This window comes from Chlorocebus sabaeus, chromosome 1 (assembly GCF_047675955.1).
Source record: "Chlorocebus sabaeus isolate Y175 chromosome 1, mChlSab1.0.hap1, whole genome shotgun sequence".
Lineage (NCBI taxonomy): Eukaryota > Metazoa > Chordata > Mammalia > Primates > Cercopithecidae > Chlorocebus > Chlorocebus sabaeus.
This window is the reverse complement of record NC_132904.1, coordinates 67,424,569-67,448,026: the sequence shown is the minus strand read 5'-3', so window position 1 is coordinate 67,448,026 and position 23,458 is coordinate 67,424,569. Positions and strand designations below refer to the sequence as shown.

Genomic DNA, 23,458 nt, shown 5'->3' with positions numbered 1-23,458 from the left:
GCTGAGCACAAGTTGGGACTGACTGTCACCTGGGGCTTGAGAGATCCTGATGGTAGATGCTGTTTACTGTTCGTTTGGGAGCTGGAAATGGAAATGATAGTCCCTCTTCATTCACCTCCCTGCCCCGAAGAACACCAGAACAACTTTCCCCAAAATTCTCTGATTTAAAGCACAAATTTCCTAGGGGAAAGGGCTTATTTATTTATTTTTTTGTTTGTTTGATTTGTTTTGTTTTTTTGAGTCAGAGTCTTGCTCTGTCACTCAGAGTCTTGCTCTGTCACCCAAGCTGGAATGCAGTGGGGTGATCTCGGCTCACTGCAACCTCTGCTGCCCAGGTTCAAACAATTCTCCTGCCTCAGCCTCCTGAGTAGCTGGGATTACAGGCACGCTCCACCACGCCCAGCTAACTTTTGTATTTTTAGTAGAGGTGGGATTTCACCATGTTGGCCTGGCTGGTCTCGAACCCCTGACCTCGTGATCCGCCCGCCTCGGCCTCCCAAAGTACTGGGATTACAGGTGTGAGCCACTGTATCTGGCGGGGCTTATTGTTTTTTAAAAAGATTTCCAAAACCCTGCCCTGGCAATTCTGCTTTTCTGGGCCTGGAGCAGGACCTAGAGGGCTGGTGTTTTTAATTACTTTAGATGATTCTATCAGGAAAGTTTGAGAAATGGTATTCAGGCCTAAACACAAACCTCTCTTGAAATCTCATCCCAGACTGAGCCTCTGCTCCCTATCTTAAATTAGATTATAATAGATCTTAAAGGCAGCTATAGACTGAGCCTCTAAATCTGACCCCAGACCCACCCTAACCCCAGCCTACATCAGAAGAGCTGGTCAGTGTGGACCATTCTAAGCAATCCTACAAGTCTACTCTGATGGGAAGAGGCTAAGAGCAGTGGCCTGGGCAGCAACATCAGCTCTGAAGATGTAGGACTATCTTACATGTTTTACACACTGAGATTCATTGGACAGTAATAGAATCTGCTTGTGCAGCACTGGGGCCTTGGAGGGTCAGGGTAAGGCTCAAGGTGTCAAGGAAGTTGTACATAAGGAGAATCAGAGCAGAGAGAGACTAGGGTTCAGAATTACTAGGATGACTTAGTCCTGTTTGCTACTGTCACCGCTCCAGTGCTTTTTCCTCATCAGTCCTTTCTCTCCTCTGAGCCACAATTGAATGATGTTTCTACTTTTCCTTTTCCTAGACCCTGGATTTGGGATGCAGAAGCCCCAGCTCTTGGTCCCTGTCATAGCCACTTCAAATGGAACTCTGGTCCACCCTGCATACTTCCTTCTGGTGGGTATCCCTGGCCTGGGGCCTACCATACACTTTTGGCTGGCTTTCCCACTGTGTTTTATGTATGCCTTGGCCACCTTTGGTAACCTGACCATTGTCCTCATCATTCGCGTGGAGAGGCGTCTGCATGAGCCCATGTACCTCTTCCTGGCCATGCTTTCCACCATTGACCTAGTCCTCTCCTCTATCACCATGCCCAAGATGGCCAGCCTTTTCCTGATGGGCATCCAGGAGATCGAGTTCAACATTTGCCTGGCCCAGATGTTCCTTATCCATGCTCTGTCAGCCATGGAGTCAGCTGTCCTGCTGGCCATGGCTTTTGACCGCTTTGTGGCCATTTGCCACCCATTGCGCCATGCTTCTGTGCTGACGGGTTGTACTGTGGCCAAGATTGGACTAGCGGCCCTGACCAGAGGGTTTGTATTCTTCTTCCCTCTGCCCTTCATCCTGAAGCGGTTGCCCTACTGCCGAACACATACTGTCACACACTCCTTCTGTCTGCACCAAGATATTATGAAGCTGTCCTGTACTGACACCAGGGTCAATGTAGTTTATGGACTCTTCATCATCCTTTCAGTCATGGGTGTGGACTCCCTCTTCATTGGCTTCTCATACATCCTCATCCTGCGGGCTGTTTTGGAGCTGTCCCCTCGGAGGGTGGCACTCAAGGCTTTCAACACCTGCATCTCCCACCTCTGTGCTGTTCTGGTCTTCTATGTACCCCTGATTGGACTCTCAGTGGTGCATAGGCTGGGTGGTCCCACCTCCCTGCTCCATGTAATTATGGCTAATACCTACTTGCTGCTACCACCTGTAGTCAACCCCCTTGTCTATGGAGCCAAGACCAAAGAGATCCGTTCAAGGGTCCTCCGTATGTTCTCACAAGGTGGCAAGTGAGACACCCTAGTGTTTCACTTCTACTACTACTACTACGGAAGATGGGAATATTAGGATCCTGTCAAATGCCTTGGTGATAAAGCATCAAACCTATTGTGCTGTCTTCTTCCAGCAATTTAAGTAGGTCATGTATTCTGTCTCCAGGAATGTGTCAGTACTGAACTTATGACCCTGTCTGGACATCCTGGAGAATGATCGCCCTAGTCCCTCTGCTATGGTGGTCTTGCCTTCTCCTTCTCTCTCAGCTAGAAAATACATCTAGTTTTGACATGGGGAGGCTATAAAGATCACACCTCATGATTCATTCTAGTCTTGAAGTATGATTTTAATATTCTTGCCCCCATGTGCCCGTGTTGGTGAATTTGCATGGACTATAAAAGTTATTGCCAATACCCTAAAGTGGTTACCCAGCCATAATCAGGGGTTAATGAAGGCGTTTGGGGAATAGTAACTGGAGAGACAGCAACAAGACAAGAGGCAGCTCACATGCAATGTTTAAGTTTCTGTCTGCAGGAGGGTGTGTTGGCAGATTTCTCAAATTTGCATCTGTGTGACTCTATACGACTATTTGTCCATAAGGGTGCCATGAATTCTGGTTGTGGGTGTGAATCTGTGGGTGTGTTTCTGTGGATACATGTGCTTTTCAGTGTGTGTGTATGTGAGAGAGAGTGCACACATGGAATACATACCGGCTGTGTCCTGGTGAGTGTGGTAGCTATGTCCTGGCACATGTATGTTTCATGAGTCATGTCTCTGACTGAACATTTGTATTTCTGTGGTATCTGTTAGTTGGTATATATATGTGTCTATGTGAGAATGCTGGTGTCTGTATCTGTATGGTGGGCAGTACCTTTATGTGTATCTGGTAAAAATGCTGCCACTACCTTTTCTTCGTATTTGTAATATGTGAATGTACTGCATGAGCGTGTGGAATGTGTAGTATTGGGATGCATGTATCTTTCAGAGTGTTTGGGCATATGTCTACTGTGCATAATATTTGTGATGTAAAACCATTTTGTGCGGTATCTGTGTTATTAGTTGTAAGTTGGTGAAATGTGTGTCTGAATTCTGTGCGCATATTGTTGGTACTGATGGCATTTTAGTGCATATGTCTGGTATATATGTTTTAAGGCAAACTTTCTTTGTGTGTTGGGTGTGTATTGTGTGATACAAGAGTGGGAACAGCATCTGTATTTCTGAGCATTGATTGATGTGTGGTGTCTGTATGTATCTTGGAATGGAAGAGGGAGACTGAAGAAGTCTGACTGTGAGCAGCAGAAATAATTTCCAAAGTTGAGAGATACGACTCTAAGATGCCCAGTTTCTCGGCCTGGGGTCAGCCTGGGTGATAGCTCAGTTTGTGGGAATGAAAGGAAACATGGTGCTTCCTCGCTCCACGTTTTCACAGGCCAGACCACACCTTCTTCATCCTGAACACAAAGATTTCAAGGGCTTTTGTTACCTCTTCCCACCTTTCCTGCCTCTGCTATCTGAGGCACTGGCCTCCCTAAACCCTGCCCTCCTGCCTCAATAGTAGGTCGTGGTATCCTCACCTCTCCCTTGCCGTTTTGGCTGGTCTGCCAAGCATGTATAAAAGGCCTCGGTTCCCCATCTGTACTAAAAATACAACAATTAGCTGGGTGTGGTGGCAGGTGCCTGTAGTCCCGGCTAGCTGGGAGGCTGAGGCAGGAGAATCACTTGAACCCGGGAGGCGGAGTTTGCAGTGAGCCGAGATCGTGCCACTGCACTCCAGCCTGGTGACAGAGCGAGACTCTGTCTCAGGAAAAAAAAAAAAAAGCCTTGGTTGTAGGGAGTTTCTCCTAATCCCTCTGCGAAAGCAAGGGTGGAGGGGAAGCCAGTCAGTCTCCCTTCTGTTGCCACATGGAAACTCCCTTAAGGCAGGAAGCTGAAAAACTGTAGCGTTCACCTCATTATTCATCTTGTCTCATGTCTCACTGCCCTTCCACATGTCTCACTGTTACTCCATATTGAATGGAAGTAGAAGTCCCTTTGGTATTTTTTAAAGTCTTCGCCAGGTCTAAGTTAATGAGGTTAATGGAGGCAGCAGAGATGGCTCCGGAGTTCTGATAGCAAGTGTCAGGCTACAGGCTCTGTAGGCACCAGAAGCTCTTGTCACCAGTAATTTTGATGTGGTCTGAGTTAGCATGGTCTGGTTTGCCATTATCTATTTTAGCATAGCTTAAGTTAGCATGTCCTGTGTTCTGAATTTAAAACTTACAGTTGTGAAACTAATCAGTAAAAAATGAGAGAGCAACTAAAAATCATGTTGTTCTACTTATAGATGTAGTTTTTACTTATTTCAAAATATGAAGTATTTAGTTTTACATTCAAATTGTTCTCTAACTCTCTAAAATGTTCTCTGACTATTTTTGCCCTTAAGAGAGAAACCAGATGTCATTGGTCCCTCATGCCTGGTGTTGGGGGTAGGGAGGGTTAAAGAAACCATGTCCTCTGTCCTCAGCCAGAAGTTCAGTAATCCAAGGCCAGAGAGTGGATGGCAGAGGCACTGTCCCTGGGGGCCTTGGTTATAAGTTAGCCAGACCCAGGGATCAGAGCCTGGGAGACAAAAAAAGATGTGGCCCTAGGGCTTTGGGGAAAGGAGGATGGACCCAGTGGATTCCACGCTCAGCAAGGACCTAAACAGGGTCCACCAAAGGAGAGAAGGCAGGACAGAAAGAACACTTCAGGATGGAAATGGACTGACACTTAACCGTGGAGTGTCTCTGCAAACTTCCTTTGCCATTCTCCTGTTTGAGTTTGATAAATCTGAGAAGAGACTTGGAGAAAGACGCTCACGAAGACGCTGGCTACTAATGAGTTTCTTCTAGCTTTTTTCTACTCACTTTCCCTATCTAACTTCACATTGGGAGTTGGCATGAGGATCCCAGCGGCCCATTGGGGAGGACTCTAGAGATCCCTTTCCCCATTGCCCCTCCTCCCCATACCCCCAGGCATATCCTCCCAGGGCACAGAAGCTGAGAAGCAGTCCAGAACCACAGTGGGCTAGTGAGGGGTACCTGCTGATGTACCGTTTGGACAGCATTCTGTCCTACCCTGCAGGAAGAAGCAGAAGGAAGGAGGAGGTAAGGCAGAGAATAAATAACCCTGACCAGGGAGGTCCAAGGAAGTAGGCGGAGACAGAGAGGCTGTATTTCAGTGCAGCCTGCCAGACCTCTTCTGGAGGAAGACTGGACAAAGGGGGTCCTACGTTCCTTCCATACACTTGAGGTGAGTGCAGGAGGCCAGGGGCATGTCCAGGTGCATGGGTTACTTGCAGCTAGGGGTATCCTGTTAGACCTGCTGAGTGCATGAGAAGCCAGGCTGTGAAGAACCAGAAGTGGGAGATGTGTAGGAAGCCCCTGACTCAAAGAATGGGCAGCCTTAGCAATCTCTATGTTTGTGCGATGAACAGAAGCATGTGGGTGTTGGAGGTAGCCTAAGGGTAGTTTTCAAACAGTTTTTCAGCAATTAGTTTACTAGTATGCCCATCTAGAGGCTGGCAGGGACTGATGTGAATGAGGACAGAGGACAGGCTGGGCTGGGATTAGACTAGGGCTGCATTGGGGTTGGGTTGGGGTTTGGTGTGTGAACAGGGTGAATGTGGTTGAAGCTCAGTCTATGACTGGGGATCAGGCTGCAGCTGGGGTGGAGGTGGGGCTCTGAGTGAGGCTGGGCTCATTCTATGCTGTACATCAGGAGTCAGGCTGTGGCTGAGACTGGGACTTAGTAATCTTCCTGGGGCTCCGATCTCAGCTTGGTCTGTGTCTAGGATCAGGATTCAGTCTTCAGCCCATTTAAAAAGTAGATTATTGTCCACACGGCAGCACTCCTTGTCTTGTACTCTTTACCCCAGCTACACTAAGTCACTTTCAGCTTTCCAAACAAGATCTGTTCTCTTTCTCTCTGACTCTTTGTATTAGCCAGGATGTACTTTTAAAAACAAACTAGATCAGGTCTGTTGCTGCAATTCCCCCCGTCACTCAGAATGAAACCAAAGCTCCTTGCCATATCCTGCAAGACCCTGTTACCTGATGAGGTCCTTGCCCTCCTTTCACCTCACCTTCTCAAACTCTCTTGTGCTCTTGATGCTCTGGCCACCTTGACCTTCTTTTCGTTCCATGAATTTTCCAATATCATTCTTACTGGGGGACCCTTTTCTCTTGCTGTCTCCCCTGGTTGGAATGCACTTTCCCTGGATCTTAGAATGGCTGGTGTTTTCTCATCACATGTCACATCCTTAAGAGAGGTTTTTTCTGACCCCTGTCTCCAGTATAAGTGTCCTGCACCCATCTTTCTCTGTCCTATTAGTCTGTCTTATCTTTCGTGCCCTTATCTTCATCCGAAATTTTATTTGTTTACTTCTCGTTATTGGCCTCTTGTTATATGAGCTCCATAAAAGCCATCATCTTGTCTGATTTGTCGACTGTTTCTCTCCAGTTTTTGACACTCAATATGTTTTTGTTGTCTAACTGAATGCTGCTGTGCCCCCACCCCATTAACTGCCTGTGCTGTTGCCCCATTACCTGCCTGCAGCAGGTCCTGCAGTCATGGATCAGATGTCACCTCCTCAGGGAAGCCCTTGGAGGCTAAAAAGCTCGCTGAACTATTGTTGTCTTTGCTTCTGAGGCCCTTTTGCTTACCCTTTTCCCAGAATTTATCATAATGTGCTGTGATGGCTGCATATTTGTCTCAATTCCTCCCCACCCTTGGAAGGCTGGAACTATATCTCTAGTACTCAGTGGAGTCTGGCACAGAAGTCCATCAGTGATTGTTGAAAAAATGAGTGCACTGATCAAAATCCCACTTTGGGCATTTCCCTTGCCTTACATTTGCTTGCAGCCAGAGTAGCTCTAAAGGGAACTGGCAACTAGGCGCAGCTTTGTAGATCTTTAGAACACTTACCTGGTCCTACTCAGGAAGTGGAGGAGCAGAGACCTGAACCCTAGGAACTCTGCCTAGACGTGATTTAGGTGGTCAGGCTGACTTGAGTGAGCAGGGTGGGGTAAGGGCTCACTTTGCTTTCTGGGAGTTAGAGATTGCTCTCTCTCATCTTTCCATTTTCATCTTGGCCATTTTAAGAAGAGTAGCCCACACCTTGCAAGCTTTATTAAATACAAGCAAGGTGTGGGGCGCAGTGGATGCAGATAATTTGAGTGGAAGTAATTTTGGGGCTACTACCTTCCAAAATGTTAGGGAAAGGACTCTATTTAAGTATCAATTGACAAGCTCCTCCAGTCCTTGCCAGCCACAGCATTGCCCCTGACGTCTGCCTTCCCTCTCTGTGCCTGGGAATAGGAGCCAGAGGCTCCCAGGTATGTCTGGGCTTCTCTCCAAGGACATTCTTTTCTAAATATTCCCAGAGGCAGACAGCAGCACCAGAGGCCCCCACTCCATTGCTCTGGGCATGAAACATTCTGTGTGTTTAGCTCAGATAATGACAGTGACAATGAATCTCCTCCTTGTTCTCCTTCCACACTGAACCTTAGTGGGGAGAGCTGGTCATGTGTCCTGAGACCAAGAGGGGGCCCTGAACTCATGGGTCCTGTGTTGGATTCCTGGGAGATTAATATTGAAATAGTGCTTACAAAGCAAAGTCCCTTCTTAAGGAGACATGGAGAGAGGTAGGGCAGTACTTGGCATATTGTAAAGCAATAAATTTAGCACTAAGGGCTCTAACTGACCCTCAACATCCTTATCTGTCGAATGGGATTAATGATATCTGCTTGACAGGTTGATGAGAGGCTCTAATTAGACAACAAGGAAATACTTGGTAGAGGACAAGCCTTTTAATCTCCAGTGTGGGGCCTACCCATGTCACAGCCTTTGGAGTTAGGACTGAAAGAGGAGGTGAGTGCCCCAAGTTCCAGTGCAGAAGAGTCCTCATTGCAGCCCTCTTGGTTTCCCTTCTAAGAGTATACCCAGGGCAGCTGTGCTACTTACCAAGCCCTTCTTATATCTCGCCCTTTGGGTGGATTTTATTAGCTTTCAGAAGGTGTAGCAAAATTAAAGGCAGCCTAGAATGAGGGAAAGTGGATAGGCCTTGGTATGAGACTATCTACGTTAAGTTTCTGCATTGCCAGTCACCTGTTAAACTTTGGTTATGTTATATAATGTCTTGGAGCCTCAGTTTTCTCACCCGTAATATAGAAAGGATCCACAGTACTCACCCATAATACAGAGAGGATCCATGGTGCAGCGAGAAGGGATGTTGATGACTTTGGCCCCTTTGCCTGAAGTTCTAGGTTAATTATGGTTTCTCTGTCTTAAACCTTCCCTTCCTAGCAGATTGAATTAAATACCCTCACCTTCTGCAGAGCTGTCCCAAGCTTAGAGATAATATTTATACAGATGACACTGTATAATTTCTGTCATTTTGTAGGTGTTCAATAATCCATGTTCATATTATAAAAACAAAAAAATCAGGTTTAAAGGTGACCTCATTGTTCTCTTGGGTCAGAAGAGATAGGGCTAATAGGCTAATGGTGCCCCTCTGGAAAACCATCTTACTGAGTTCTGACTACTAACAGCTGCTCAAGCTGGAAGGCCATCTGGAAGTCAGCTGGTCCCTCTGCCTGTCTCGTGGAGGGACTGTGGAACATTGGGACGCTTCAGGGCTGGCCAGTCTGAAGGGTGGCACTTGGGCTCTCTGGCTGGCTCCCTCTCCATCCCTTCATTTCTCTCCTGCTGTCTGGTCTACCACTCTGACTGCTTTTCCATGGGTCTATGAGAAGGAGTTCTAGGGAAGAATGTGAGGATGGGCTGGTGAGGGGGACTGGGCTGGCATTAGGAGACAGAGTTCTGAAGCCCGGGGGGAAGGAAGGAAGAGGACTGAAGGCCTCCATGTGGATTTCCAGTCTTTACAGCTGGGAGCTCCTGTTCCCCTATTCCTGAGAAAAGGCTAAGATGTCCTTCATAGTTCCCCAGGAAGCATTCCTGGAACTTACTAAAACAGTTCAACTTATTCACAGAAAATCTCAGCACAGGGCTATTTCCTTGGGGATTAGAGCAGTGTGTGGGCTTTCTAAAAAAAAAAAAAAAAAAAAAAAAGTGCTTTGTTATTTTATTTTTTCTTGATTGTGCCTTACTTTCAAAATAATTTAGTTCCAACTTCCTCCAGAGCTCAAAACCATCTCACTGAGTTTTATTTACTAACAGCTGCTCAAGCTGGAAGGCCATCTGGAAGTCATCTGGTCCCTCTGCCTGTCTCGTGGAGGGACTGTTGAACACTGGGACGCTTCAGGGCTGGTCAGTCTGAAGGGTGGCACTTGAGCTCTCTGGCTGGCTCCTTCTCCATCGCTTCATTTCTCTCCTGCTGTAGTCTTCTGGGGTCCAGCCTGATATTTCAGCCTCAGCGATAGCTGCCCATTTTATACTGCCTAGGCACCTCCCTCCCAGGACAGCTGAATCTTCCTTTTTTTGGTTTCTGGTATCTTTATATCAGTGCCCAGTCTTGCTATTGTGAGAAATTGACTGCTAGTAAATATATGTATATATGAGTGTGTACATAGAGGCTGAGTGGTGATTAAGGGACAAATTTGGCACTCATTTCTGTGGAAAACAATGCACTACGTGTACTCCGATTTAGTTTTTATAATTCCTTTAGACATGCCTTATCTCATACAATTTCATGGCAGCACTGTGCAGTTATTGTTATTCACTACATTTAGCGCCAAGACTTGTGTTCTAAGCCCCAGGATTGTGCTCACCACATCACTCTACCTTCAGAGGCAATAGTGTTGCATATGCCCAGCCAGAATGCTTTCCCAGTGTGTTTTCTAAGACAGCACGTTTTTAAAATCCTGAGTATCAACCTGCTCTGCCATGTCTGTTGATGTGAAACTGATGGATGGTATTGATATCTGACCCTCTGGAGTACCAGAGCCGCCTTGCCAATGTCTCCAGGTGAGGGATCTTAGGTCTATCCTGCTCTTAGGACAAATTGTGCTGCATGTCCACTTTGCATTTATTAGGACCAGGACCTTGCAGCTGCTCGTGTGTGTGTGTGTGTGTGTGTGTGTATACACATACATATATATGTAAAACATTTATTATATTATATATTATATATATATATATATATATTTATTTCTCTGGCCATCTGGCTCCTTGGGTAAGAAAGGACTTTTCTGTTTGACCCTAAAGATTATTTTTATAAAATTAAAATTACTCTGCACTGACTTTCCAAACATTATCTCATCCTTCTCAAAAGTCTCTCTAGTACAGATAACAGGCAGTCTTATCTATGCCCTTGGCTGTGTTACCCTCACTAGATGTATACTAAGATACTCTCCTGTTGATAAAACTCATTTTCATCTTCCACAAACATTAACTAAACAATTAATAAATATAATAAGGTTCCTGGTGTTCAGGAGCTCATAGTTCAGGGGAAAATATAGCAATAATTATAGTTACTATTATGAAGAAGGTAAATCAAGAGCCCATGTATATATTTCAAAAGACCTAAATAATGTTCTTTTTGAGCACAGAACAGTAAACATTTAATTATGCCTAGGTAAAAGAGGCTTAGGAAAAGTAGTATAGGAGAGAGACAGTAAGCCAGGATGTGAAAAATGAGTGCGGGAAGTCAGGGAGAAGATCTGTGAGGAACAGTGTTTCTTGACAAAGGGATGAGAAGTAAAAAAGACAGAAAGACACAGAGTCATGGGAATCAAGGCCCTATGTTTGTGAAATAGCATGAACTCCAGTGTGGCTGGATCATAGGGATCATGGTGAGGAGTGGTGAGGGAGGAACCCAGGACTGGGTGATGAAAGACAGACCTTTAGCCATGTCATAAGAAGTTTAGTCTTTATTCTAGAATCAACTTGGAGTTTCAAGGATATTTTTAAAAATAATAGGGAGTGAACTGGTTTCATCTGGTTAGATTGTTGGGATTTTGTGGATGAGGAAGGTTACCCTAGAGGTGTGGCAGTCAGGATCAGAGAACCTGGTTTGTATGATGGTTCAGGCCCCCATAACAGAAAAAAAGAAACACTGGAGGAAAATGGTTAACAGCAACAAATATTATTTTTTGCATACTTACTATATGTGAGGTATTGTGTTAAGTGCTTTACATTTATCATCTGATTTAATGTTCACATTGACCCCCTATTAGGCAGGGACTCTTATAATCATTTTAATGATGAGGATGCTGAGGCTTAGAAAGGTTAAATGATTTACCCCAGATCACACAGCTTTAGAGGTTTTCGACTAGTTTTAGAATGCAAGATTGATTTCAAAGCTCATAGTCTCAATGGCTATATAATACTGCCTCTGAGAGAGTTTGTTTTTTTGAACATGGAGAGTTTGATGTGCTTGAAAGACGATCAGGTGAACCCTTTTAGTAAGTCTTCAGAATTATGAACCTGGATTACCAAAGAGAATTCAGAATTCATTAAATAGGTTTGGGGATCAATTGTTTGTACAAAAAAAAATGGATTTACTGAAGGGGATGAGATGGCCCAGGAAGAGAGTATAGAACAAGAAGAGCACTGAAGATACAATTTTGGAGAGGAGAGTGAAGATCCAGAAATGAAACCAATAATTAGTGATTAGAGAAAGCCGAGGAGCAGCAGGAAGGAGGGGGAGAATCTCTAAGAAGGAGGAAACTGCTCCCGGTGCCACATGCTGCAGAGAAGCTGCAGTAGTGAGAAGGGACGTTGATGACTTTGACCTCTTTGCCTGAAGTTCTAGGTTAAATATGGTTTGTCTGCCTTAAACCTTCCCTTCCCAGCAGATTGAATTAAACTCTGTCACCCTCTATTCTACTATTCATGCTCCCATTGTTTTCCCACTAATTTCTGTCTGGTCTGAGGAAACCTCTGGGTGACCGCTTGATGCTGGTACAAAGATTCGTGACACAGCCTGAGCCCACGGAACCTCTCCTGATGCTGGCCATGAACTCTGACTTATACTCAGCTGCTTTCTGGTAACCCATGCAGAAAACCCTACCCCAGCTCTCAAACTTTCAAGGGCCAAATCAATTTAAAAACTACAATATACATGATCTAATAAATACAGGTTGAATATCACTAATCCAAACATCCAAAATCTGAAATGCTCCAAAATCTGAAACTTTTTGAGCACCAACATGATGCTCAAAGAGAATGCTCACTGTAGCATTTCAAATTTCCAATTTTTGCATTAGGGATGCTGATCTGGGTATGTATAATGCAAATATTCCAAAATAAAAAGAAAAAAAAATCCCAAATCGGAAACACTTCTGGTTTCAAGCATTTCAGATAAGGGCTACTGTAGAGTAGGAGCACATGGATATTTGTAGATGCAGGAAAGAAAGGGAGGGAGGGAGGGAATCAGTTCACTCTTAACAGAGACATACAATCTGAGATGACCCAAGTCTCACATTTCCCACCTCAGTAATATCAAATCATTTTTATAGTCAGTTTCAGTTCGTTTGCAGACTGAATTCTGCTATAGGATTGATTATGCCTCCAGTGCTTCTAATGCCATCACCCCTCAGGGTTTGTATTCTAGTTGTATCACTCTCACTCTCTTGGATTGGGTGGGTCTTCTAGAAGCAGAACCTGAGGTGGGGGTTCTTGTCCAGATGACATATTGAGGGAGTACGTTGCCATGAGAAGAAGAAGGAGGGAATCCTGGTAGGGCAGGGGAAGAAAGCTAAGCAGGGCTGTCATCTCAACTGGAGACAAGCCTCTGGCTGGTTCCTTGAGAAGCTCTGAGGTACAAATTGCATCAAAGTGTTTGCTGCACCCAGAGGCAATGGGGCTGGCCTTTGGTACCCCTTATGTCAGGTAGCCACTGGCCTCTAGATGTGCATCATGGGGGCACAGTGTAACCTCCTGGGTGAGGTGCCTCCCATTTGACCAAGGACAATCCTCTGGAAAGAAGGGGAGCTGTGAGCCCTTAGCACTCAGTGCTCATTGTAGATGGGAGATGGTTGCACTGGCTTTGTGAATGGGATCTGGCTGGGACACCAATGATATCCACTATAGCCATCATTCTTTTTTTGAAATAAACTGAGTAGTCTGGACAAGTGTAAAACTTTGGGTGGTCATTTGGACAAGAAGGTAATGTAGAGTTAGAGTTCAGGGTTAATTTAGTGTGAGTTTTTTATTGGATTACTGTTTATCATAATAAAATAGAATATGAATTGTGAGTTGAATATCATCAATTCAATCTTTAAGATTGAAATGGTTATTAAAAGGTCAAATATTAAGTTAATGTTAAAGTTAGGGTTAAGTCTAGAATTTGGGAGATCATTAGATTTATGATGGGATTAGGTTTCAATATTAACCTGTTACTACTAGTGTTGTTACACTTGGACTGGAATTTTTTCTTAAAGATAGTCTAATGATACGCTTAGAATTGCAGTTAGTATTAAGCATAGGGAAGCATAAAAGTAAGCTGGGATAGAGGAAATGATTAGATATTTTTATCACCTAAGGTTCTTTTATATTCAGCCAGTAGCCTTTCTTTGGAGAACTAAATGATTTGGAATATGCTTAAATTTTTTGTCTTAGTCTTTCACTTGCTGCCAGGATTAACAATACAGATGGGGTTAGTAAGTAGGACTGGATGAATTTGTGTCTGGTTCTTGAATTATGTTAGATTATGTGAGACTGCATTTAGAATATGATTAGAATTTGCATAAGAAATGGAATTAGAGTTTGAGTTAGAGAACAGGATGTCAGGATAGAGTGAGGTGTGGTATTGGGATTCTTATGGATCTGACAATGGCTTATGTTTGCATTCCAGCCTCTACCTGCCTGGTGCTGGTCACAGTTCAGCTTCTTCATGATGGTGGGTCCCAATGGCAATGAATCCAGTGCCACATACTTCATCCTAATAGGCCTCCCTGGTTTGGAAGAGGCTCAGTTCTGGTTGGCCTTCCCATTGTGCTCCCTCTACCTTATTGCTGTGCTAGGTAACTTGACAATCATCTACGTTGTGCGGGCCGAGCACAGCCTGCATGAGCCCATGTATATATTTCTTTGCATGCTTTCAGGCATTGACATCCTCATCTCCACCTCATCCATGCCCAAAATGCTGGCCATCTTCTGGTTCAATTCCACTACCATCCAGTTTGATGCTTGTCTGCTACAGATGTTTGCCATTCACTCCTTGTCTGGCATGGAATCCACAGTGCTGCTGGCCATGGCCTTTGACCGCTATGTGGCCATCTGTCACCCACTGCGCCATGCCACAGTACTTACATTGCCTCGTGTCACCAAAATTGGTGTGGCTGCTGTGGTGCGGGGGGCTGCACTGATGGCACCCCTTCCTGTCTTCATCAAGCAGCTGCCCTTCTGCCGCTCCAATATCCTTTCCCATTCCTACTGCCTACACCAAGATGTCATGAAGCTGGCCTGTGATGATATCCGGGTCAATGTCATCTATGGCCTTATTGTCATCATCTCTGCCATTGGCCTGGACTCACTTCTCATCTCCTTCTCATATCTGCTTATTCTTAAGACTGTGTTGGGCTTGACACGTGAAGCCCAGGCCAAGGCGTTTGGCACTTGTGTCTCTCACGTGTGTGCTGTGTTCATATTCTATGTACCTTTCATTGGATTGTCTATGGTGCATCGCTTTAGCAAGCGGCGTGACTCTCTCCTGCCGGTCATCTTGGCCAATATCTATCTGCTGGTTCCTCCTGTGCTCAACCCAATTGTCTACGGAGTGAAGACAAAGGAGATTCGGCAGCGCATCCTTCGACTTTTTCATATGGCCACGCATGCTTCAGAGCCCTAGGTGTCAGTGATCAAACTTCTTTTCCATTCGAAGTCCTCTGATTCAGATTTTAATGTCAACATTTTGGAAGACAGTATTCAGAAAAAAAAAATTTCCTTAATAAAAATATAACTCAGATCCTTCAAATATGAAACTGGTTGGGGAATCCCATTTTTTCGATATTATTTTCTTCTTTGTTTTCTCGCTGTATATAATTATTAATACCCTGACTTGGTTGTGATTGGAGGGTTATTACTTTCCATTTTACCATGCAGTCCAAATCTAAACTGCTTCTACTGATGGTTTACAGCATTCTGAGGTAAGAATGGTACATCTAGAGAACATTTGCCAAAGGTCTAAGCATGGCAAAAGGAAAATAAACACAAGAATATAATAAAATGAGATAATCTAGCTTGAAACTGTAACTTCCTCTTCAGAACTCCCAACCGCACTGGATCTCAGAAAAAGACTGTCTTCAAAATGACTTCTATAGAGAAGAAATAATTTTTCCTCTGGACACTAACACTTAAGGGGAAGATTGGAAGTAAAGCCTTGAAAAGAGTACATTTACCGACATTAATGAAAGTTGACACACTCTGTTCTGAGAGTTTTCACAGCATATGGACACTGTTTTTCCTATTTAATTTTCTTATCAACCTTTTAATTAGGCAAAGCTATATTAGTACCCTCATTGTAGCCATGGGAAAATTGATGTTCAGTAGGGATCAGTGAATTAAATTGGGTCATACAGGTATAAAAATTAAAAAAAAAAAAAAAGACTTCATGCCCAATCTCATATTATGAGGAAGAACTGTTAGAGAGACCAATAGGATAGTGGGTTAGAGATGTCTTACAGAGTCTTACATTTTCTAGAGGAGGTATTTAATTTCTTCTCACTCATCCATTGTTGTATTTAGGAATTTCCTGGTAACAGAACTCATGGCTTTAATCCCACTAGCTATAGCTTATTGTCCTGGTCCAATTGCCACTTTACCTGTGTCTTGGAAGGAGAAGTAATTTCTAGGTTCACCATTATGGAAGATTCTTATTCAGAAAGTCTGGCATAGGGCTTATAGCAAGCTATTTATTTTTAAAAGTTCCACAGGTGATTCTGATAGGCAGTGAGATTAGGGAGCCAGCAGTTACAATGGGAGGTATGGAATGGCAGGTGTTGAAGATAACACTGGCCTTTTGAGTGTGACTGGTAGCTGGAAAGTGAGGGAATCTTCAGGACTATGCTTTATTTGGGGCTTTGTGTAGTAGGGAACAGGGACTTTGAGACCAGGAAAGCAATCTGATTTAGGCATGGGAATCGGGCATTTTTGCTTCTGAGGGGCTATTACCAAGGGTTAATAGGTTTCATCTTCAACAGGATATGACAACAATATGATTCTTAACCAAGAAACTCAAATAACCAATACTAAAACATGTGATCATATATGTGGTAAGAGTCATTTTCTTTTTCAAGCCTCAGGTTCCCTGATATGGATTCGTATAACACGCTTTCATCCCCTTTTGTAATGGATATCATGTTTGGAAATGCCTATTTAATACTTGTATTTGCTGATGGACTGTAAGCCCATGAGGGCACTGTTTATTATTGAATATCATCTCTGTTCATCATTGACTGCTCTTTGGTCATCATTGAATCCCCAAGCAGAGTGCCTAGAACATAATAGTGCTTATATTCAGTACTGGTTACTTTTCACCAAACCTGATCCCTTCCATCCTGAACACATAGCCAGGCAATTTTTCAGACTTCTTTGAGTTGGGTATTATTAAATTCTAGCCATTACTTCCAATGTGAGTGGAAGTGACATGTGCCACTTCTATACCTGGATCATAAAACCCTCCCATGTGCAGCCTTTCATGTTGACATTAAATGTGACTTGGGAAGCTATGTGTTACACAGAGTAAATCACCAGAAGCCTGGATTCCTGAAAAAACTGTGCAGAGTCAAACCTGTCATTCGCAGCTCCCACTTGTATTTGTTCCAGGCAGTCGGATAAGTGAAAAATAAAGTATTAGTGTGTCAAGTCTCTGAAAATGATTTTGTTGTTCTTAAAACATTCTAGCCTTGTAAATAAAACATGAATTTAATAGTTGTTGAATAAATAGATTAAAAACTAAAGGAAATAATAACTGAAAACTGAAGGGCTCAGGAAAGACTGCTCTTCTTCCATTATGCCTACATAAGACATATAAATTCATGAAAGAAGGAAGTATTTCCTCACACTAGCGTATCACGAAGTCCTTATTAATCATTATGACATCAAGCTGTGTCTCATATAGGTTTCTATTAATTTGTTGGATCACTTCCATCCCAACTTCTTAGGAAACTTACATTATTGTCTCTTCTCCCTCATGGATATTCAACCTCGCTCTCTCAAATGAATCATTCCAAGCATTTATCATGTTCAAGTCCCTTTCCATACTAAAAGCAACAATGATAACAACCAGTATAAATCTGTCTAAACTCATATTCCTTCTGTCTCTTTCCATTAATAGTCAAATTTCTTAGAGAAGTTATCTATAACTTACTTTCGCTTACACATCTCTCATATAACTCTTCCATTATTCCAGTTTAGTTTTGGCCTTGGTGAAACTACCAAATAACTTTTACTATACATCATCAGGAACCTCTCTGTGTCTGAGGTTTTAGTTTTTATCTTCCCTCATTTCTCAACAACATTTAATACAGTTGACCACTCTCTTTCTTGATACATTTTCTTCCTTTGCCCTTTGTGGCATCACACTTATGGTTTTCTTCTTATATCTCTGCTTACTTCTCAGTTTCCTTTGCACATACATTCTACTCTGCCTGGTGAGAGAATATGGTGCAAAAAGGCCTCAAATCAGGCCTCTAATTCCTACACAATTAATACTTGTATTTGCTGCTGGTCTATAAAATTTGAGTTAGTGACCTCTAATTCCTATGCAATCACACATACACACACACACACACACACACACACACACACACACACCACTTACTTTGCCATTTGTATATCAGTGACTTAATTTGTATCTTTAGAGTAGACTATTGGGCTAGTCTAGAGCTCTAGGCACATAGGTCCAATGGCCTGTGTAACCCAGACGTTTGGATGCTTCCAGCTCACAGTGTCCAAAAATCAAACTCATGATTTTTATGCAATTATATTCATCATTCATGTTTCATATATCAGTTAATCTCACCACCACTTATTCTGATGTGCAAACCTCAAACCTAGGAGTGAATCTTGGCTTTTTCTTTTTCTTCTCTTAACCTTCATATTTAATTCCAAATAAAGTTACATAATTTCTACTGCTTTTATAACTTTGATCCCATATTTTTCTTTATTTGTACCACTACTTCCCTAGTTCAAGCCACAATAAATTCATCTGGACTATTTCGATAGCCTTGTAAGTGGTAAATTTGCATGCATTATAGCTGTAATTCAATCTATTCTCTGCAACACAGTGTAAAACCATCTTTCCAAAGGCAAATGTGCTCATGTCAAAACCACTCTCTCCTCTGTCTAAAATACTGTTAATATTTCCCATCTTTTTGGTTGAACCCATTTCTATTTTTAGTCTTCTCTTCAACCACAGGCTCCTTGCTTACTGACTTCCAGTCCCACTGTCTTTTATTTCATTCCTTGATTTCACCATACTACCTCCTTCTACAAGCTCTTTGGAGACATGGTTTTTTATGCCTAATACTCCTTCTCCTAAACATTCTTTCCCAGTTATTATTATTATTTTTTAACATTCGGACCTCCCCTTAATTACTGTTTCTTGAGAAAAATCATTCCTTACACCTTAGGGCAGGTCAGATACCCTTATTGTATACGTTTATAGAACCATCTATTCTTTTTCGTTTGTTTGTTTGTTTGAGGTGGAGTCTTGTTCTGTCGCCCAATCTGGAGTGCAATGGTGTGATCTCGGCTCACTGTAACCTCCGCCTCCTGGATTCAAGCAATTCTCCTGCCTCAGGCTCCCCAGTAGCTGGGATTACGGGCGCCCACCACCACGCCCAGCTAATTTTTACTATTTTTAGTAGAGACAGGGTTTCACCATGTTTGCCAGGCTAGTCTTGAACTCCTGACCTCACATGATCCATCTGCCTTAGTTTCCCAAAGTGCTGGGATTACAGGTGTGAGCCACCACATCAGGCCAGAACCATCTATTCTTAATTCACTTATTTAGTCATTTTCATAGGCAGAATTCTAAAATGGCCCTACAGAAATATCCTGCTCTGGTTTCCAGAACCTTTGAATATTATGAGATGTCACTCCTGGGATTGTGTTATATGCTGTATTGCACAGCTGGATCTTCATATAGGGATATTAGAGCCCAGTGGGCCTGGTCTAATCACGTGAGACCTTAATAACAAGACATTTCTCTAGCTGGTGACAGAAGAAGTCAGAGATATTCAAAGCATGGGAAGGATGTGATGTGCTGTTGCTGGCTTGATGATGGAGGAGCACGTGAGAAGGAATGTAGGCAGCCTAGGGAGCTGAGGGACGCCAACGGAGAGCAATGGAAAAGTGATCCCAGTGGCATGGCTTCAAGGAACTAGATTCTGTTAATAACCAAAATGAAGGTGGAAGCAGTTTCTTCCCCAAGGCTCCCAAATTAGAACCCAGTTTGCTGAAACTTTTATTTTAGCCTTATGAGAACCCAGCCATACTTTTCATAAGGCTAAGAAGCTCACCCATACTTCTGACCTTCAGAATATGAACTAATAAATGGGTATTGTTTTAAGCTGCTTCTTTTTTTTTTCTCTGCAGCAATAGGAAACTAATGCAGTCATCAAATACATTCTTAGTGCTATTAAAATAAGTGTGAACCCAGCACTCAGAATGCAATGGAGAACAAAGGTGGTTTAAACACTTCTCTCATGGAGTGTACAGTCCCCTGGGGGAAGAGAAGCCTAAATGGATAGTGCTTAATGCTATTGCAAATTTATATTTCTTTGTAAACATTTAATTAATGTGTATTCCTTCCACAAGGATCAAGTCTGGTTTTGGTAGCGTTGTGTTCCTGTCCATCATGTAACAGAGTGTCTGGCTCACAGGAGTCACTCAAGAAAAAATGAAAGAACTATTTGTTAATGCATGAAGAATAAAATGCTCCAAGTCAGATTGCTGATATGAATGAGACAGTTGTGACAGAGTTTGAGTAAGTTTTGTTTTCCTGATTCTTAAGCTTGTGTTCTTAAACACTGTAACATAAAATCCTACTTATCCAATGCAGGCACTACATACTGAGATCTTGTGAAATCGACTTCACACATAGTGTTGTGGGACAATCAGAGATAGGAGAGACCAAACAGAGTGAGTTCAGGAAAGGTATTTATTAAAAGGTGATCACCTGGCTCAGTAGGACTAGTGTCCAGGAAAGTCTGAGCCCTGGACAAAGAAAGCAGCTACCTTCTAAGCAGTCAGTGGCCAGGAGCTACGTGATGCAGGAAGCATACTTACAGAAGCGAGAACAAAGCCAGTTGATCAGTTTTTTACATTTGTCTATAGTACATGTTCTACATCCTTGGGAAACCATGTTTCTGTATCAACCTTGTAACTTTGCAGCTGCGCTGAGGAGGTGAAGGAGGAACTCGCTGAGCCTCAAGGAAAGTGAAACTGGTGAGTACAGATAAGGCTCGCTGAGCACAGAAGGAAAAACAGGAAGTTAGTATTCTTCTCTAACTTAGACTACGGGGGGGCTACACTGCACTTAGCTTTTGAAGGAAAACGTAAAAATTTCTTGGTTGTCTTTGTGCTTGTAAAATTCATGAATTCCTTTTTCAGCAGTAGGAGGGGTAGTGGCATAGGTGAAGAGAAAGACACACATATCCTTACAACTTCACCTTGTAAGAAGGTGCATTCCAGCAGACACACATAAACAAATCTTAGTATTGTATCCCCTAAATCCCTTTTTCATTTCGTTTTTTCAACAAGAACCCTTTATGGAGTCAAAGTACTTATATCACTGAGGTGTGAAGGTCATCACTTCCAGCAAAAAGGCCCAGGAGACCCCCCCTAGGGTGAGAAATTAGGGAACTTTTCTTTACTAAGAGAGAATACTTAATTTAGCCAGTCAGTAGTATTGCATCTCTCATACCTTCAGTTCATCTACCCAACATAGCTGAAAACCTTCTCACAATGTTTACAGTTACTTTTATGTATTCTTTTCTTTGAAGGATCAAACGCTCCCTAGAGGAAGACATCTCCAAATTACATCTTAAATTAAACAACCCATTGCTTCATCTCCTGTTCAAAATAATTTATCATTAAATCTTCAAGATAATTATTCAAAATAATTATTGAGCATCTGCTGTTCTACCAACAGCACTAGGCACTGAGTATATGTTGGCCCCCTTGGGGCTTACCATCTATCTAGTTGAATGACAGACTATTGTATACATGCAGGAAGCAAACACAGTACCTTGAATAATCTGGAAAGGAGAATTAATAAGACAGGATTTTCTGAGAAATTAGGTTTATACTTTATTTGAAATGAGACACAGGCATGGGGGGAATGAGAATGTTCCAGGCAGCATAAAAGGTATCTGGGAAATCTCTGAGGTCAGGTAAGAGGTTAAACTGATGAGTCTTCTGGCTCCAGTTTTGTTCATATGTCCAATGCACTTCTAATCTGCAATTTATACTACTAACTTATAGTAAAAAAATAATGATTTTTAGGTACTAGATACAAACCAAACAACTTAACATAATATGTACAGTCCTATATAATTTGGTCACCTACTTCTTCATCCCCTACCACTCCCTTTTCTTACCCTGTGCCATAGCCATGTCTATAAAGACATAAGCGGTAGAGACATAAAGAAGTACAGGAATGCAAACCTTTTCACAAACACTCTTCTTTGTTCAAAACATGGAGTCCTTTTCATGTTGCTCTTTTTTTTCTAGATTTTTCTCTTCCTTATTTAATTCCTACTTTGCATAGAAAAATTCTAAATTTTTCAAGGTGAAATAAAAATTACTATCTTCTTTGTGGAAGCTTGCCACACTTTCCCAGGCATGTTCTGTCAATGACCAATTTGTAATCTCTAGTAATCTTTTGAAAGGAACTTTATTATGGCACTTATTGGTTTATACTCTGGTTGTGTCTTTACTAGCCTTTTTCCTGGCACAAGGCTGTGAGCTTTCGGAGACAAGGGAACACATTTCATCTATTTATCAGTCTTTCATTCTCATCACTACTTTCTTACAGAGTAAATGCTGAACACAAATTTGTAACATAAACAAACCTTATGGATTTCCCACAGTCTTAGCACAGATTAGGGATTTTCAGTGCTTGCTGGGTCTAACAGGTTTCTGTAAGGCTATAGCAGTCTCTTTAATGCTATCCAGGCCCTATAATATTTTGTAATTTCATCAACCTTGGCTTCTCCCCCTCAGCATCCTGAGCATGGCCTCCCTGATGGGCTTGGGCTTCATACTGTAAATGATGGGATTGAGCAACCTAGGTACACATAGGCAACAAGAGCATGTACAATGTGGGGCAGGTGCCTCCCAAAATGGTGGATCATGGACATGGTGATACCTGGAAGAAGAAGACAAAGACAGCCAGAATGTGGAAAACACAGGTGCTGAGGGCCCTGATGCACTCCCTGGGAGTGGCCAGACCCATGACTGTGTGCAGGATGAAGGTATAGGACAGGATGATGAGCAGGGAGTCTATGCCCCCTATAGATACAACCACATACAGCTCATAGCATATATTGATCCTGATGTCAGCACAGGCCCACCTCATTACATCAGAGTAGAAACAGAACGAGTTGGATAAGATGTTACCACCAGGGCAGAAATTTAGATGCTTAACCAGAAATGGCACAGGGAAGAGGCACAAGGTAGCTCGAGCCACAATGGCCAGCCAAATCCTGATGAGGATATTGTTTGTGAGGACAGCTGCATAGCGCAGGGGGGTGGAGATGGCCACAAAGCAGTCAAAGGACATGGCCAGGAGCACTGAGGACTCCACCACAGAGATGGAGTGCAGGAAGAACATCTGGACCAGGCAGGCATTGAAACCAATGAGCCAGTAGTCAAACAAGAGCACAGCCAAGGCGGTAGGCATTGTGGACAAGGTGTGGCCACATCGGTGAGCACCAGCATGGACAGGAAGTAGTACATGGGCTGGTGCAGGCTGGGGGTCCTCTTCACAGCCCGGAGAATCAGGCAGTTCCCAGGGGGGCCACAGTGTACATGGAGGAGAAGGGGATGGTGAGCCAGCCATGAATGGCCTCCAGCCCTGGGATGCCAATCATGAGAAAAGCAGGTGGTTGGAAGAAGGAGATGTTGACATAGGACTGGGAAGGGAGCATCCTAGGGAGGCAGCTGAGGGCTCTGGAGAGATGTGAGCTCTTCAATCTGAGCAGATAGAAGGACATTGACAGGACACCTGTCAGTAGAAAGACACTTATTTGTGCTGTGTAGGCTTTTTCATTGCTTTCCATTGTTCTTAGCCCTTGGTCTGTATTATTAACTCTTCCAGTAATATGCAGACATTAACTAATATGCCCTCAAATGAA

The 23,458-nt window shown here is 43.1% G+C and overlaps 2 protein-coding genes and 1 pseudogene across 2 annotated transcripts; 2 read left to right on the top strand and 1 right to left on the bottom strand.

Annotated features, from left to right (window-relative positions):
- The first annotated feature begins 1,161 nt into the window (after positions 1 to 1,161).
- Positions 1,162 to 2,192, top strand: OR51D1 (olfactory receptor family 51 subfamily D member 1). Its single transcript, XM_038004935.2, has one exon. The coding sequence runs from the start codon at positions 1,176 to 1,178 to the stop codon at positions 2,190 to 2,192; it is 1,017 nt and encodes a 338-aa protein (XP_037860863.2). The 5' UTR covers positions 1,162 to 1,175.
- A 3,200-nt stretch (positions 2,193 to 5,392) lies between these two features.
- On the top strand, positions 5,393 to 16,969 carry LOC103247950 (olfactory receptor 51E1). Its single transcript, XM_008019937.3, has 2 exons — positions 5,393 to 5,441; positions 13,948 to 16,969. The coding sequence occupies exon 2, from the start codon at positions 13,987 to 13,989 to the stop codon at positions 14,941 to 14,943; it is 957 nt and encodes a 318-aa protein (XP_008018128.1). The 5' UTR covers positions 5,393 to 5,441; positions 13,948 to 13,986; the 3' UTR covers positions 14,944 to 16,969.
- Positions 16,970 to 22,301: 5,332 nt separating this feature from the next.
- LOC103247949 (olfactory receptor 51I2-like) lies at positions 22,302 to 23,251 on the bottom strand (annotated as a pseudogene).
- Between the last annotated feature and the right edge of the window lie 207 nt (positions 23,252 to 23,458).